The 17117-nt window shown below is 46.5% G+C and overlaps 1 protein-coding gene across 5 annotated transcripts in view; it reads left to right on the top strand.

The window, feature by feature from the left end:
• Positions 1 to 17117, top strand: part of LOC138521867 (putative leucine-rich repeat-containing protein DDB_G0290503) — a 141902-nt gene that overhangs the window by 75218 nt on the left and 49567 nt on the right. For all 5 annotated transcript variants that reach the window (XM_069635018.1, XM_069635015.1, XM_069635014.1 and 2 more), the window contains exon 2: positions 4859 to 5938. In XM_069635018.1, the coding sequence (XP_069491119.1) occupies positions 4859 to 5938 (1080 nt within the window). The remainder of the gene's footprint in view (positions 1 to 4858; positions 5939 to 17117) is intronic.

Raw genomic sequence — 17117 nt, 5'->3', positions numbered from 1 at the left:
TCAAGCCGAGGGCATTTGGAAAGTGCTTGAGTAGTCTGTCTTTTCGTCAGTAGGAAATGTGTATATCTCGTTGTCTCTTCATAAGAACTCAGAATAATGCAGGGGGTTCATTTATTTATTTATTCACATTTGTTGAGCGTGCATCAGCCTGGAGGCATCGTGGCACTGGTTACCGACAATTTTACTTAGTTACATAAGTGATAAGAACAGTGGCAATCATATATACAGCCGGGTAGTAAGCATGCAGGGGGTCAGATGAAAAGGAGGGTTTGAAGTGTTTTGCGAAAAGTGAAGAGGGAGTTTTCTGTTCTGATATCTGTGGGTAGGGCGTTCCAGAGTTTGGTGGCTATGTATGGAAAACCTAGTCCTCCCGCTTTGGCTCTGTTGATGTGGGGAGTGTGCAGAAGGTTGGTGTAATGCATTCTGGTGGGTCTGGCGTGGGTAGGTATGGGTAAGGTTAGTGCTAGATATGCAGGGGCTGAGAAGGATAGGCATTTGTGGGTGAGGGTGAGGATTCTGAAGCTGATACGTTCTTTGACAGGGAGCCAATGCTGCGCTGAGCGCATTGTTCTGCGTGATTTGAAGTCTGTTTAGATTGTGTTTGGAAGTACCTGCTAGGGGGGCATTACAGTAGTCCAGCTTGGCTCCAATGGTGGCTCTGGCTGTTGAGAGGCAGTTGGGCTTGGATAGTTAAGGTTTGATTGCATTTATAAGTTTAGTGATGTGTGCTGAGGCAGCAGTGATGGCACTTACCTGTCTGGACATGGATAATCTGGAAGCCAGGTAGACGCCTAGGGTCTTTACTGACTTGGAAACAGGGATGATGGTGTTATCAATGGTGAAGCTGGAGTATAAATTGTCTAGCTTGGCTAGTGTGGTTTTTAAACCTAAAATGATGATTTTGGTCTTGTCTCCATTTAAGCAGAGGCCGTTGCCCGCCATCTAAGCCTGGATGGTGGTGTATATTAAGTGAAGTGCTTGGGCAGCTTTAGTGTATGAGCCAGTGAGTGGTAAGAGCACTTGGCGTCACTACTTTTAAAATTTCCAGAGGCGGTAGAATACCAGCATACAAATTTGGTATATCTAATTTTTTGACCGTTTTCTCCCATCTAATATATCTCCTATTGTTGCATGGGGCAGTTTGCACCCTCACTTGTGTCTGTGGTGTAATGTCTGACAATTCTATCTTTAGAGTCATAGATAGGGGGTCATGGGGGTTACACAGAATTGGCCCACCATATGCCAATGCTGGAGGTCAACAAGAGGGTAGTCAATTTGACTATACATCTCCTCTCTTCAATATATAGGGGCTGCTGCGCTGTTATCTTGCAACCGGCCATTACAGGCCACAAAGCCCACATTCATCCATTTCTGAGCCACCTTCAAAGCAGATTTGTGTGGTCTTTTCAAAGTATGTGTCTTGAACTCAGGGATGGTCCATTGATAATCCTCCTCCTTAATGTACCCTTCCAAGAGTTGTAATGGCTCGAAGTGGACATTAAAATCGCCCATAATTAATTTTATGTACTTCTTCGAATCTCTAAAGGATGAACACCACTTCTGTAGTAGTTCGTCCAAGATTAACAAAGTTTGCTTATCGTTTTTATTGTTGGGACGATTGTACAGATTCAATAAGAGCATGGATTCCCCCATCAAAAGAGTCCGAAGTAAAGCTTGGATATCCAATGATTTTGTTTTTAGTACAATCACAGATAAGTTCAATTTTGCATATATCCAGGTTGTCAATCCACCACATGGTCATCCTATAGCACCCTTGGTAGCCATAATATGATCTATAAATGCTTCCATTGTAGTCTCCTTGGTTGTCCAAGTTTCTTGTAGCAGGTTAATTGAAAAGCCACTCATCCAAATTACCCAATTTGGGCTGTCTATCTGGTTTTAGTAATCCAGCAGTGTTCCAGCTAACTATCAACATTTCCAAAAGGTGTCAGAGGTGGATACAGGTTGTCAGTCAATATCTTCTAGGTCAATTACTTGATCATCTTCTGTGCATGACACTAGATTCGATTAACACATCATAATACTGTACACATGGCTCATAGCACCAGTTAACCTGCAGGTCGAATCTTTTGAGGATACCCCATGAATTCTTCTTTTTAGGTTGTGTCTCCTGACAGTTCTCAACTTCGAATCTCGACGGTCATCTCTTATATCAAGAGTATTTGGGGAAAGGGTTTCATTTGGATTGCCATTGCTTACTGAGGTATTGATCTATATTCAGTCGATAAAAGGTCTTCTGCTAGACTTTAGTTCCTTAATTTGTATCCCTCCATTAACCTACTCCATAGAGTACAGTCAACATCAACAAATTAGAATAAATAAAAGAATCAAAGTGCAAAAAGCACAAGTCTGAGTTATTAGAACATTAAAGTGACAAATGCTTTCTAGTTTCAATTATCTCTGACTTTTCACATAATCGAGCATGAGGTGGTAAACCCAAGCGAGGGCCAATGCCTTCAAGAGTAGTACGTTGGTTAAATTTAAAATAAATATAAGTCATTCAAGCTTTTGCATCAGGGAATAAATGCAAATATGGAGGTAAACAATTTATTTTTATTACAACAGCAGCACAATCCCTATGAAGTCTGAAAGACCCCAGGCGTTTGATAGTTACACGCCAACCCAAATCGTAAAGTTTTCTTTTAACCAAGAATGGGCATTTCCTGAGCTCATCATGTGACGACTCAATGTGTAACAAAACGTCCCCCATCCTGTTAAAGAACTCATTAATAGAACAAACAGATCGAGACTTATACGTTTCTGCCAAATCAGGATCTATGTGGAGCGTATAATATCTTAATATACAAATTCAATTGTTTCCAAATCATTCTTGCCTCCAATGAGATTAGGTGAAACTAGTGTTTTATTGCATTGGGAATAGCCAATGAGAGACCCAAAGCTCGTTTCCACATCGTGCCTTTGAGAGAATTATAGAAAGCACCCCTATCATCTCTAATGACTGAGCAGCAGCCTCTTGTTCCTCTTACCCAATAAATACATTTGTTTAATAGGGTGTCACCTTTTTTCACAAGCTCCAGGGACTAACTGGGGAACATTGTACAGGAATATCTCTGGACGAACCGTACTTGAATGTTGGCCAGAGCTTGTGCTAGGACGGACAGTTGGTAACCTGTTACGTAGAGATGTTTGGTTATATTTTGGTTGCTCCAGTTGTTGTGGGGCATAAGGCAGAATTTGTTTGTTGACTAAAATTAGTCTTTCTGGCATCATAAATCGAATTACAAACTAATTTGGCAGCCTCTTGAGAGTTAATATTGCAGGTATTTACAGCCTTTGATGTTACAGCTGGTTTTCTTATCATTGGAAGAAGTTCCTTCACATGTGGTAGTAGAGTTTTTATATCTTTAATTAATTCCTTTAAACAGGGGAGGAGTTCTGGGATATATTTTCAGATCAAATCAGTAGTCCATGCATCTATTGAAGTATTTCTTTGTTTAGCCGGCCAAGCCTGGCTCTTTACAATCGGCTGTATCTTCTGCAACAATGTGGCTGCCTTCTTTGCCTTGTCTAGCCTCTCAAGATATCCTCTCTTATTATTGGCATCTGAGAGGATTCTCCTCCCCATTTCTAATTCATTATTCTTTGCTCTGCCCTGTTTAGTAGTGCTTTCGGCATTAGCACGGTTAGGGTTGGACGCATCCAACGGTGTAAACCGGTTGAATATTGGGACATTAGGATTCATTATCAATGGAATTGTGTCTTTCATAACCTTTTTATATGTATTTCCCTATTGAATATTTCATCCTAAACCACCCAGCTGCTCTCCCAAGAGATTCCTGAAACTGCTTAGCCATTGGTACCACAAAGTGAGCCAGGGAAGGCTAGCGGGAAGCTAGTTAGGCAGCTGTGGGTGAGTTTCTATTATCCTCTGATTGAGCGCAGGAAGGAGAGTAACTGCCATAATAGGAAGGGGCCCAACCTGTCCTAGAGAAAAAGAGTGGAGGATGAAGATGTACAAATAGAGGAACACAACCAAGTCCACAAACCTTGACTCTCTGGGGTGGCGGTGAAGTGTTTACTCCCCTCTGATGTTTGAGCAATATTCAGCCGCCACCTGTTTTCAGGACTGGTTGTCACATCCACATGCTCTGGTTATTCCCTGTTGGTCTCACCATGCCCGCATCTGTACTCCATTTATATCCTTTTTTAAATAATTAAGCCCTTTACTTTTCAATGGTTATTCTTTTGCTTCAGTTAGGCCCCTTCCTGTGTGCCTCTTCTGTCACCCTCCTGTGTACACATAATGGCCCCCACTTTGCACTTGGTATGCCCCTCGTGTTCTTTCAGTCGTCCCCCTCCTGAGATCCTGTTCGGCCACTTCAGTGTTACTTTGATGCTCCATGCTTTTTGTTAATACTCCCACAGCATTCATCTTTGCATTCCCCCATCCTCCGCTCAACCCAATGTTCAGACATTGGGCCTTATTACAAGTTTGGTGGTATATCTTCTGAAATACCACCCAACGGAATTACCGTTACTGCTGCTTGGTCTGGCGGAATTACCGCCAGATTACAGGTGGTGGGCGGCTGTGTTAGCCCCCATTTATCGGACTCCATAGGACTCCATGGAGATTTTGGCGGAATTACCACCAGCAGTAATTCCACCGATTTGGTGGTAAAGTGGAGGAATTAACTCCTGGAGGTTTTTCCTCCACATTCCCTCCAAACTCACACATATTTTGGCGGTGCGGTAATGCAGTGGTCACTTCATTACCACCGTTTTTAGCTGCAGCGCTGAACTTGTAATGAGACACATTCACTTTACCTCTTGCCACAATGTTCATCCCTAACCCCTTTTCATTTCTTTCTTTTTCTAGCCCCTGCGTTTCAAGATGGAGTCCCGCACGGAAGCCATGAATGATGTCTGCCGCGTGTGTGCCAACCGCCTCCAGGGAAACCAGCGGCGTTGGATCTTCGGCCATGGAGGGCGGGCCAGCCTGCAAGTGGTGCTCTCACACGTACTGGGCCAAACAGTGATGCGTGATGGTCGTGGTGAGTTTCTGTGCAGCAAGTGCGTTCACGTACTAGAGCGGCTGTACCGTTTCGACACAGTCATCTCCCGCGTGGAGGCTCTGTCCCTGGAAAAACTGCAGCGGCTGCTGACCGAGAAGGACAAACTAGGGCAGTCAGTGCGCCACTCCTATGCACGCCACCATAAGCTGTCGGGAAGGCCGGCCTATCAGGGGCAGGACATCACAGTGGACATTGTGGGGCTGCCGCATGTGCAGTACAACATGCTTCTCAATGAAGACATGGCTCTGTCGGAGTATGAGAGCTGGTCCGAGCGTAGCGGCAATTGCTGCCCTGAAGGCGGCTGCCGAAGCAGAACCTGTTACAGCTGCAGCGCCTTTCGTGTACCTGACTCGGAATATGAATCCGTCTGCCACATGCCACGTCAACTTCGCAGGCTCCGTCCTGATGTCCTATATCAACTGTCCCGTGATAAATCCCGCAGTATGCCGATGGACCTGCAGCGCCCTTCCCGCTCTTCTTCTCTAGGCGGTGGGGGAAGCAGCTATGGCGGTTCTGTCCGCTCTTTGCGGATTGGCAGCTTGGGTGCAGCCATGTCTGCTTCCAACATGTCTTTGGACACTGCCTTGGATTCGGAAGGGGACCCCTTTGAGGATCCACGCTCTCCACGTTCATTACTGGAAGTAGCTGAGACTATCCGTGGAATTGAATACCACCCGGTCACTTCGCCTCCCCACTGCAAGATTCCAGTGAGGGTGAGCCGGGGCTCAGTCGGTAGCACCCCGCCCTCTCCCATCTTGAAGCTGGAGTATGATGGCGTTGGTGTTCAGGGAAATGGAACAGGCTTGGAAAGCCCCCGCCATGTGGATTTTTGCCCCGATCTCCTTCAGGAGCTGTCAGATGAATACCTGAATCTGACCCCACAGGTGAGTTCCAGGTGCACTATTGCTTTCCTTCCTGACCGTCACCATCACTGTCACGCCTTCTTTCACACTAATATCGATATATCTTGGACTCCCTTTTCTCACTTACATTGTTTTTTCTCCTCATTTGTTCTTTCATTTATAATTTTTTGCCCAGTCTTGAAATATTAATTTCTTTTCTTGTTTATTTTATTATGACGTGTCTGTCTTGTATTGTATTCATCATTTATATAGCGCACTTTCCCCATTCGTATGGCCTCAATGCGCTTTGTGGTTGGACCGCCCTGTGTGACCATAGTCCATGTTATGTTATGTTATACGCATTTATAGAGCGCACAAACACCGGAAGGCACCCTGGTGCTAGGATGAATAAAGAGCTACCGTATAACAAAATTAGAACACAGATGGTTTAAGCATACGCCGAAAGGTAAGGTGATCAGCTGTCATCCGCAGTGGCAGAGGAATAGCATTCCAAGAAATGGCGGCAGCCACAGAAAAGGCCCGGACACCAGTATGCGTCAATCTAAACCAGGGGACCTTAACCAAGAAAGAAGAGTGGGAGCGGAGACATCATGTAGGTACGTAATGAGGGAACTTTACTTGAATATATTCTGGCCCCAGACTGTTGAAAGCCGGATGTACCATACACAAGGATTTGAACAGCATCCTCTTGTCCACTGGAAGCCAGTGGAGCTGCTTCAGAAGAGGGGTAATGTGGGTTCCAATAAGAGGCCGAAGAGTAGCTCAGACAGCAGCGTTTTGTAGTAGTTGTAACCGATGAATCACATAGCGGGGCTGGGCAAGATACAGTGAGTTACAGTAGTCTAGACCACTCAAAACGAGTGTTGCTACCACCAGAACGTGGCATTTTCCCGGCACAAAAGGGAGTACCTTCCGGAGTATGCGCAGTTTAAAATGACCGCTCTTACATACTGCTGCAACCTGGGCATCCATAGCAAGAGAGGAGGAGATAACCACCCCCAAATTCTTTACGGATGCCACAGGGACCAGAAGAGGGCCAAGGGCGGCTGGCCAGCACTCATTGGTCCAATACAGGAGAGGTGAGGTGGTACCGACCACCAATACCTCCGTCTTGCTACCATTTAATTTGAGCCAGTCAGATTACATCCATTCCCCAACCTCCTGAAGACACAACTTAAATCGACTGGCTGTGTTGGCATGATTAAGGTCAAGACGGACCAGAATTTGGGTGTCGTCGGCGTAGGAATAATAGCGGAAACCATGGGAGTGAAGGAGAGCCAGAAGATGCCTAATATACAGGTTGAAAAGAATCGGGGAAGGGGCAGACCCCTGCGGAACACCGCACGATAGTGAAACTAGGCTAGAGCGAAAAGGAGGGAGAGACACAGATTGTGAGCGATTGGCCAGAAAGGAGACAAACCAGTCCAGGACTCTGCCAGACAGCCCAGCAGTAGAAAGGCGAGAGATCAGGGTGGGATGGACAACGGTGTTGAACGCAGCTGAAAGATCTAAGAGAACAACTGCGCCGACACCCCCCTGGTCCACCAGACGAGCCAGGTCATCGAGCATCGAGTTCAGGACTGATTCAGTTCCCCTGCCAGGCCAAAACCCAGACTGAAATGGTTCAAAATAGGACGTGGATTCCAGGAAAGTGGAGAGGGGAGACCAGGGCTTCCAACAATTTCATAAGAAATGGGAGTAGCGAAATAGGCCGATAATTCGCTAACACCTCTGGATCAAGTGAGGGTTTTTTTAATAGAGGGATCACAAGGGCATGTTTAAGTGTGGGAGGAATGACACCCTCCCTAAAGGATGCATTTACAGCTGCAGTAACTTGAGAGATAATAGCCTTCAAGTTTACCTTCAAAAGCGCCAGCGGAATAGGATCAGTGGGAGATGCTGATTTCAACCCACGAATGGCAGCAAGAATGTCTGGTTCTAGAAAAGTGGGGAATGAGGACCATGTCCTATCTTCACGAGAAGACTCAGTCGATATATTAGTGACTGGAGGACATGCTACATCGTTATTAATATTGTCACGAATAGCGGCAATCTTAGACACAAAAAAGGATGATAGAGAGTCGCATAAAGCCTGAAAACGGGTGACCTGCATGATAGTCATTGCGGGGGAAGAAAGAGACTGAACAAGCTGAAAAAGGGCTCTAGGTTGGCTGAGGGCTCCTTCGTGTGTGGGAGGTTCTGAGAGTTCATTTAAAAATGTGTGTGTGTGTGTGTGCATTTTGCCTAGTTAGGACTTGGGTAGGCTGGCTAGGCTCCAGTAAACCGCCTGGAGGTCAGGCATGTGGGTGGGTGCTGTTGGTGGTTTAGAATAGAGTGCTAGTATCAGGGATTTCATGTGTGCCCAGCTAGACCAAGTTATTTGTAGGTTGTTGCTGTATACTAATGGCAGAGGTGTTAAGGTACGTCAGGGGTTTCAGTGTGGGTGGCTATGTGAGCTGCTAGACCGGAAAAGCATAGCCATAGCTGCATTCTAGAGTGCATGGATGGTTGGCCGTGCCTGCGGCCTGTGTCCACAGACGTGGCGCAGGTATACATACTGTAAACCTGGGTGGAATTAATCTTCAGTGTGGCTTTTCTAGGTCCAACGCGATTGGTTGGTCTCACCATTTGCGGTCTCCCTAGATTGAGGGTCTCAACTGTGGGAGAAGGGCCAGGAGGGATGGGGGTGATGTGCGATTGTCTGTAGGTGAGGGGGTGTCAAAATTGTCGCAGTATGCCACTGCGAATGCTGCCGGCATCTGTGAAGGTTTGGTGGATAGGTGTTGTTGGGTTTGGGCCAGTGTTTCTGTGCGTGTATCGATAGTATAGAGTGCAAGAGGGATTCATGAGGAGGAAGGGAAGAGCCAGGTTTTGAAGGCCTTTCTGAAAGTCAAGTGACTGTCAATGTTGCAGATGTGCCAGGGCAGAGAGTTCCAGATAATCGGCGCTTGGACAGAGAAAGAGGATCCGCCCAGTCTGGAGGAGTTGTAATTTGGGACAACTAGGAGAGATGCTATACCAGATCTGAGTGTCCTTGAGGGGTGGTAGCGAGAGATTTTGTCTTGGAGGAATTCCGGGCCGGTGTTGTGAATGGCACGTTGAGTGATGCATCTAGCTTTAAAGGTAGTGCATCGACCAACAGGGAGCCATTGGAGGACTCTTAGTGTAGGGCTAATGTGTTCTCTGGGAGGAATGTTTTCCCAAGATTGAGGATGCAATGGTTAGTTGTCATCCAGTACAGATCTGAATGGTTGGAACCTGGCGATTTGGGGATGCTCAGGGTGTTGTCTGCGTAGTTTGTAGCAGGTAAGATTGTGGGAGCGGAGGAGTGTGGCGAGTGAGTTCAGATGGGTCTTTTTCAAAGACTGTAGACTCCTAAGAGTTTCAGATGCCATTTCGTTTTTTAAATGTGTCTATATGATGTTATTTGGTTTATCAAATGAAGCACTAAAGGACAGCTAGCTAGGCTACAGAAAGTTCATTTCAAGTCACCAAAAAGAGCCACTTCCACTGGTAGCATATGCCAAGGACAAGTCGCTGCTAGGGAAGAATGGAGAATTGGCGCATAGGTCTAGGACAGCTCCACCTAGGATTCCAAATAAATGATGGAATTTCCGAACCAATAAAGTCAAACTGGGAGATTTGTAAGTGAACGCAACTACTTGTGTAATATTTGGACTAATGGGCCAGGCACGGAGAAGAGCTGTGTAAATCAAGTACAGTAGTCCTGCCTAACGACTCTAATATTTTCAAAATCCCACCTGTTTTGGTGGAAGGATTGGTACTGACCGAACAGTAGCTCTGCGGCTATACATAGGAACAGATGGTGCACTTCTCATGTTTCATCACTGGATGCTGTAAGGAAGGCATGATATCAAACAGTGAAGACAGACACAAGGGATCACAGTTCATCAAATAATAATAACGCAGTCCTAGTGGAGACTGTCAAAATAAAAGGGCCTATACTAATAAACCTATTGTCAATCCTTACTTCTAAATACAGAATGCTGTGGGATAACAATGTATGCAAAAGAAAATTGTTCAAGAAATGATATGTCAGAATAGTATAGCAGTTGGCTTCCCTTCCCCATGTTTTCAGTATGGGGCAAGGCGGCACGTGCGGGTTTCGCACACACTCTGGCTTCTTGGCCATGAGATAACAGTTCAACACACAGGCTTCCGGACCTTACGCCAAAATCTCTCTCGCAATGACAGTCTCTTATTGCAGAGGGCCTAATGTAACAAACAAAATACAAACGTTCCTTTCCTTTGTCAGGGTTCTCACATTCATAAGTTCAAGATTGGTCTTCCTCCATCGCGCTCGGACCATGGGTCCCCTTCGTCCGTGCTCAAACCCCTTTTCCACAATGTTCACAATTCACAAGTTGGTCACCCTCATCCGGGCTCAGACCAAGTATCTCCTTCATCGGAGCTCAGATATTCTCGATATTCGAATCAAAGACCTTTGAATGTGCAATGGGTTTTGCTTAAATTGCCGCAGGACCACATCGATTCACTTTGCACAATTATACTTCACATCAATCTTCTACTTTAGTTTCTCTTGCCTGGATACCGTACATAGACCTTTTATTGAGCACATTCACTGTGCCGGACCACTCTGTCAACTGTATTATATCCTTCCTTCAAACATTCACCAGCAATTTAGCTTTACTCTCGTTTCTCATCACACACATTTAACAATGTTGGTTCGTTTTACAATGTTGCCGCTTGCAACCTTGACTTCAACATAGACCGGTCTGGCATCAGTCTCACCATCTCACCGGCTGTGTTGTTCTCTGTCGTTTCTTTGTTCTTGGAGCCAAGGATGATAGGAAGTTGTCTACAGCTCCTCCCCGCTTTGGTCAGTTACACAAGAGGGCCCTCAATATCTCTGACACACAATCAGGGAATCTTCAGCCTGGTTTCCTGGTCTTAAGCTTTCTGCCTTGAAGGTCTTGGGAAAGTAATGGCTTCCTGTCAAAAAGGTCAAGGGGGCTGCCCTTCTCACAAACCTCTTGTCCCTTGCCGTCTTTCTCCTCTCATTCAGCTGCCGATCCGAAACTGCTGTACCTTCATGTGCTTTGCCTCACTCAGTGTGCTCTCGTGCTCCGCCTTTTATCTGTGTGGGGAAGTGTAATGGAAGTCAGGTATGAGTTATTGTCGTTAATTGCCTGTCTTCGCACTGACTGTAGTATTGGGACATGTCAGGTACACCCCTCGGGTGTGAGTCTGTTTTCTCTCAAAGCGGGCTGTCCGTGTAAAAGTGTTCATGCAGGGAAAAGGTGGGAGATGAGTTTCTAAATACCCCATCGAGTAGGATGGGCAAAAAGTATTACAGGGAGAGGGATACTGTGTCTCACCATCCAGTATCCCACTCACACTCCCCGAAGACCCCTCGCCCTGGTGATTCTCCCGCACTGGTCCACCCCCAGGGTCTGGATCCAAAGGCAATGGCTGTGCCCAGGCCACCTGAGAGAGAGAGAGAGAGAGAGAGAGAGAGAGAGAGAGAGAGAGAGATCCATGGGGACTAGCGGGTGAGACACCTTCTGGTTTCTCACAATGCACAACTGCCAACCAATTCAGCATGGACACCCATAATAAAAGGTGTCTTCTCAAGCATTGGAATTTTCATGGATTCACATGCTCATGAATATTCCCCGTCGTCAGGCTGGGAATTCTCTGTAATATTAAAGCAGTTTAGCTTTAAAGCTTAAAAACTGCTTGTCACTTATATAGCCTATTGCTGTCACCTTGGCTCATGCTGCTCCTGCCAATGACATTAGTCCTCCTTAGCTCCACGTGTTGGGAGTCCTCACTGTTCGTTCCTCGAAATATTGACTTTTGTCCTATTTTTGAGAAATGTTTCAATCGTTTCTTCAACATCAGTCACGTTAGTGACTACCGGTAATGGGGACCCGTTGCTGGTGTAGATCCAAAGACCATCGATGGATCTTCTTGCTGTGTGAGGCCCTCTCTGGAGTTGAGGCCTTCAACATGCTGCCATGATGGACGCCACAAAGAAGAGCCTTTCCAAGGCCTGTTCAAAGTGTCGCCTCAAGAATGTGTTTCTGGATGACCAGCATGACAGATGCCTATATTGCTTGCATCCTGACCATGATATGGACTGTTCCATTTGCCAGTCCTTCTCATCAAAGATTCAAAAGGATTGTCATTGAAGGTTGGTAACTGGGCTGGAGGAGGGTGCCAGGACCTATGACTCAGTTCGTGTTCATACCTCTACATGACTGTGGAACGAACTCCCTCTTCCAAGAGGTGGAGTTTGCATGAGGAACCTTCCCTGGGTAAGAAACCTAAATGGGGATACAAGTTGCACACTTTGACTACTCCCCAGTCGATGGCGTTGTCAAAGAGCCTAGCGCTGACTGCGCCATCCACTTCATCCATGGCTCTGTCCATGACTACTTCGTTTGCGACCACGTATACCTCTAGACTGCTGTCTTTGTCTTATTCTTCGGAAAAGAGTCACAGGCATAAGACTTCATTGACACCAACAACCGCATCGACGACAGCAACATCGACACCGTCAGGCCACAGACCTGTAATTGACCACTTCTTCATCAACATCATCGACAGTTGCCCTGTCGACGATCTCTTCCTCAACGACTACACCTGGCCCTTGTTAAGGAACATTGGGGATGTGGAAATGAATACAGGGAAGAATAGAATACATTACACCAGTAAAAACCTCAGTGCCATGAATACTCAGATGGTGGATAATGAATGAATTGTATGAAATATGCAATAGGCCGAATCTATCGGCATCTGAAAAAATCAGCTGGTATACTCATCTCACCTCAAAGATTGCCATTGTTGGTGATATATATGCCTGTAGAGATAGGACAAGACATGCAGTGGTCTACGACCCACTGATAAGGGAGGCAAAGTGCCTCCTTAAGAGGAATATTAGGTCAATTAAGAGACAGGCCCTGGAGGTGTTGGTGGCGCAATACACATTAAGCGAGAAAAGTGTAAAATATAGAGAGATGCCTCCAGCACTGTCTTTTCTACCACTGCTCACAAAGGCCAAGCCTACCACTGCTCACAAAGGCCAAGCCTACCACTGCTCACAAAGGCCAAGCCACTCTTAACACTGGTGCCTGCTGTCTTATCCGTTACGACATCAGAAGAATAGCCTTTGAAGGCTATATTCTTGGAACATGAAGTCCAGGAAGAACCGGACCCAATAACTCGTCACAACTTCAAACAGCAGTTCCCCACACTGCTGCACCTACAGTTCCACCCAATGCAGTGCCTACAGTTCCCTTGGGAACACCACCAGAACCCAGGGACCTGTCTTTAGATATCCTGTCTACATTGCAGACCATAGTCACAGAACTACAACATCGTCTCCCTCCTCTGGCCCCTCAAGGTCCCCCTAGTAGGAGTCCTCCGGCTTTGCCTTCACAAGTTCTGCCTTGTCCACCTCGGCTAACGCCTCTGTTGTCTTATCTCGGTGGCTACCTGCACAGACACTGATACTTTCCCAGACACAGCCACGTCCCCAGACACGCCTACATGACGACCTGATGCCAGATGATGGGGAAACCCCAGACCTACCTTCCAGGGATTCGTGACCAGACGAGATAGGCTCTTTTCATGCACTCTTAACCCGTGCAGTGTAGCTGTGTAGCTGTTCGATCTGGTTCCTGAAGAACAGAGAAATTAAGGTTTCCTGTGTCCAAGGCGTAAGGCCTCCAGTAAATCAGTTGTCGCAATCCCTATGCTGGATGACATCTGGGAAGATGGTCTATTGGTGATGAAGAATCCTTTCTCAGGGCCTCCAAAAATGGATCACCTGGAGAAAAAATACAAGGCGCTGGATACAGCTCCTAAGTGTCTTCGCACCCAACCCTGTCCTGACTCTGTGGTGTCAGCAGCTGCATGGAAAAGATAGGCCAGTCCTTCTTCCCCCTGCATGGTACTCCTGGACAAGTAGGGTAAGCAGCTGGGCACGTTTGGCAAGCAGGTTATTACCACCGCTGTCACAACCATAAAGGTGGCCAATTCATTGGCAAACCTCTTACTGTATGACAGAGAGTTGTGCTACAAGATGGGTCCCATCTTAGACTTTCTCCCTGATGCTAGGGGATGCTGCTTCAGATCACGTCATTACTATCCCTTTCTGGACATAGCAGACACAGGCTTTTGCCAAATGGGTAACGGAGCAGTCCTGATGCGGCAAGGATGGCTGAAGGCCACCAATATTTGCCCTGAGGTGCAGTTGAAGGTGGTGGATATGCTCTTTGATGGAGTGGAACTCTTTGGAAAGAAGGTGGACTAGAACCTCTAGTCCATCAAGGCGGACACTGATACGGCACGCTCCCTAGGCAACCTACAGCAGCGAAAGCAGTCCTTTTGTTCCTGTAACAATCGCTTCTCCAGGCCCTGCATAGTATACAGGCCCTCCTATCGCCGCCATCTCGCACCAACACGCAAGAAGCATACAGGCAAAGGTTGTCATCGCAGAGGTACTCTGCGATGACGCGGTATGTCTTCGAGAATGTTAACTCCCAAGCAGGCCTGATAGCGCCAGGACCTGTTTCCCCACTTCAGCACCCCAGTGAGAGACCGGTGGTCACAGTTTGTTGATCAGTGGCACAACACCTCCACTCTGACAAATGGGTGCTCAACATCATTCGTCAGGGACACACCCTCGCGTTTCTGGGCAAATGCCGCTCCATAACTCCCATAAAGAAAAGAGAGCTACATCTACTACTCTACAAGAAGTGACATCCCTTCTATAGAAGGGGGCTATAGAAGCCATACCGTCGCACCTCTGGGGCTCCGAAGTTTAGGTGTGCATGATGCGCTTCAATACTTTCTTCTATTGCCCAAATACGGTGTCACAGTATGCAATGCAGGCAATGGTCTCCTGTATGAGGAATATGGAATGGGGGCAACCATCCCCTTAAGGAAAAACCAGGTTAAAAGATTTCCCTATGTCCATTGTCGATTCCCTGATGAAATAGTGGAAAATAGACCTATCCTTCAAAACCCTTCCATCACCCCCTCCCCATTTCCAACAAATACTGGGACGAGAAGAGGCAACCGCGAGTAGTGAAGAATTCCCATAGGAATAACGTGGGGAGTGTAAGGGAAACCGGCTGTAGAAAGAACTTAAGTTGTCACGTTGATGAGTCAGCCAGAGTGAGGCCGTCACTAATTATCACTCACACCTGACTCCACTTGACTGTTTTTCCAGCTATACAAGGTGTGGTTCTACACAGGTGAGAAAGCAAACTGGGGATGTTGTTTGGACCAGAGAAGTTAAGGAGCACAGAGCAGCAAGATCTATGGCCCAGAGGAGAGCGGCGTGCCGAGACGCTGGCCTGGTATTTGTGAGGGGCTGCAACGTGGCTAGGGAGCCGTGTCTCCAGAGAGCCGGAGCAAAGCACCCTGCAGGCTACTGATGGCAGCTAGAACATTGCTTGTGCTCTTGGGACATGTGCCGGGCTCAAGGGTATCTGAGGGGCAGGTGGTGAAACCCTGACCATAGGCCCGCATAACAAGAAGGGACCGCTTGCCACTGCGCTGCTGCCTGGGTGAGTCTCGTGAAAGTATGAGAGAGCGAGAGAGACTCTGACTGAAGCGGAGCGGGTGAAAAGAAATGCATAAAGCGGAACAGAGCGGAAAGGAGGAATGAAATTACAGGAAACTAGTAAAGCAATATAGATTGAAAGAAGAGCGACAAGATCAAGAAAAGTAAGAAAAGCAGAGCACGCATTGGGCGCTAAGTGAAAGAACTGTAATAAAGAGGGCGCAAGCGACCCGAAACGAGAGAGAAGCGTACAAGCGAACCGGCAGAGTGGAAATTGTGCAAGTGTGCATGGGAAAGCTGGAAAAGCTACCCGTGGGCACAGAAAGGTAAAGAGAGTGAAGTGTGCACGGGAAAGCTAAAGAAGATGCCATTGGGCACAAGAAGGAGATGAAGGTGCAAGCGTGCAGAAGAAGGAAAGAAAGGTGTCCGTGGGCACGAGAAAGAAGTCAAGAAAACAGAGGGGAACAAGAAGGAGTTCAGAAAGCCCCTGAAGTCAAAAGGTTAAGAGAAGGAAAAGCAGGAACTAAAAGAGAGGAGCCAAAGCTCAGAGTGGTCGCGCTTAGGAGGAGCAAAGAACCCGGCATTTTCAAATGTCTCTTTGATGCTACCCCTTTGAAAGAACTCTATGTGAAAGAAAGGTACATCCTGACAAACTGAGCTCATGTTCTGAAATTCAAAAGGGGCCTGAGCTTGGGGAAGGGAACACTGCGAGGCCTAAGATTTGAACTTGTGTTTGAACCTGGAAGAGGCCTATACTTGGGGAAGGGAATCATGAGAGGCCTAAGCTTAGGGACGGAAACCCTAGGAGGCCTATCAAAGTGGAATCTTGATTATTTGGTGTTACTGAAGGAATTGAAGCTTGGGGACGGGAACCCAGAGACGCTTAAAAAAAGAACTGTGTTTTTTTGGTTATGTTTTGAACTTGGATGGTCTAAAGCTTGGGAAAGGGATCCCCAAGGCATTAAAGACATTGAAATTGTTTGAACCATGGAGAAGGTCCTATGAGCAGTCCCAGTTTGATTGAACCCATTTCTTTTGAAGCTGACCCACCTACACCTGGTGAGAAGACCACCTGCAACCAATCCTGGTTTCCCAATTTTGTTGAACCACCATTTTATTTGCTTTAGAAAGACTTCCTAACACAAAGAGTGAGGGCAAGCATAGGTTTAGACACACAGATTTTTATATTGGACTCTCAGACATCGACTGCCCTTAGAAGCAACAGTTAAGGGAACCATCGATTTTAGTGTTAGGGCGAGTTAGGCATTACACCTTCCTAGGAACTTTAGTAAATTAAGGTTTTTTAATGAGTATCTTTGAGTCTGTGTCTCTTTTGATACCATGCCTGTCCCACACAACCCAGAGCAGAGCATCCTGACAAATATACCAAATGCACTGAAGAAGTATTAACCAATCGTAACATTGTAGCTGGCGAAGTCCTGAAAGTAAATATTACATATTCTTTTGATCTGTGCCATATAATATCGACGAGAAGACAATTTATCGTCATAAGCAGGAAATAGTGCTATTTTCTTTGCTGGAAATTGGAAGAGGATTTTTTCAACCAGTACCTAAGAATTGTTGCCAGTGGATTTTAGTTTGATGAACTTATGCTTTGACTTGGCACTGATACAAACTTTT

This window comes from Ambystoma mexicanum, chromosome 13, assembly GCF_040938575.1.
Source record: "Ambystoma mexicanum isolate Mex_15411 chromosome 13, UKY_AmexF1_1, whole genome shotgun sequence".
Lineage (NCBI taxonomy): Eukaryota > Metazoa > Chordata > Amphibia > Caudata > Ambystomatidae > Ambystoma > Ambystoma mexicanum.
The sequence above is the reverse complement of the archived record's forward strand: the minus strand, read 5'-3'. Positions and strand labels throughout refer to the sequence as shown.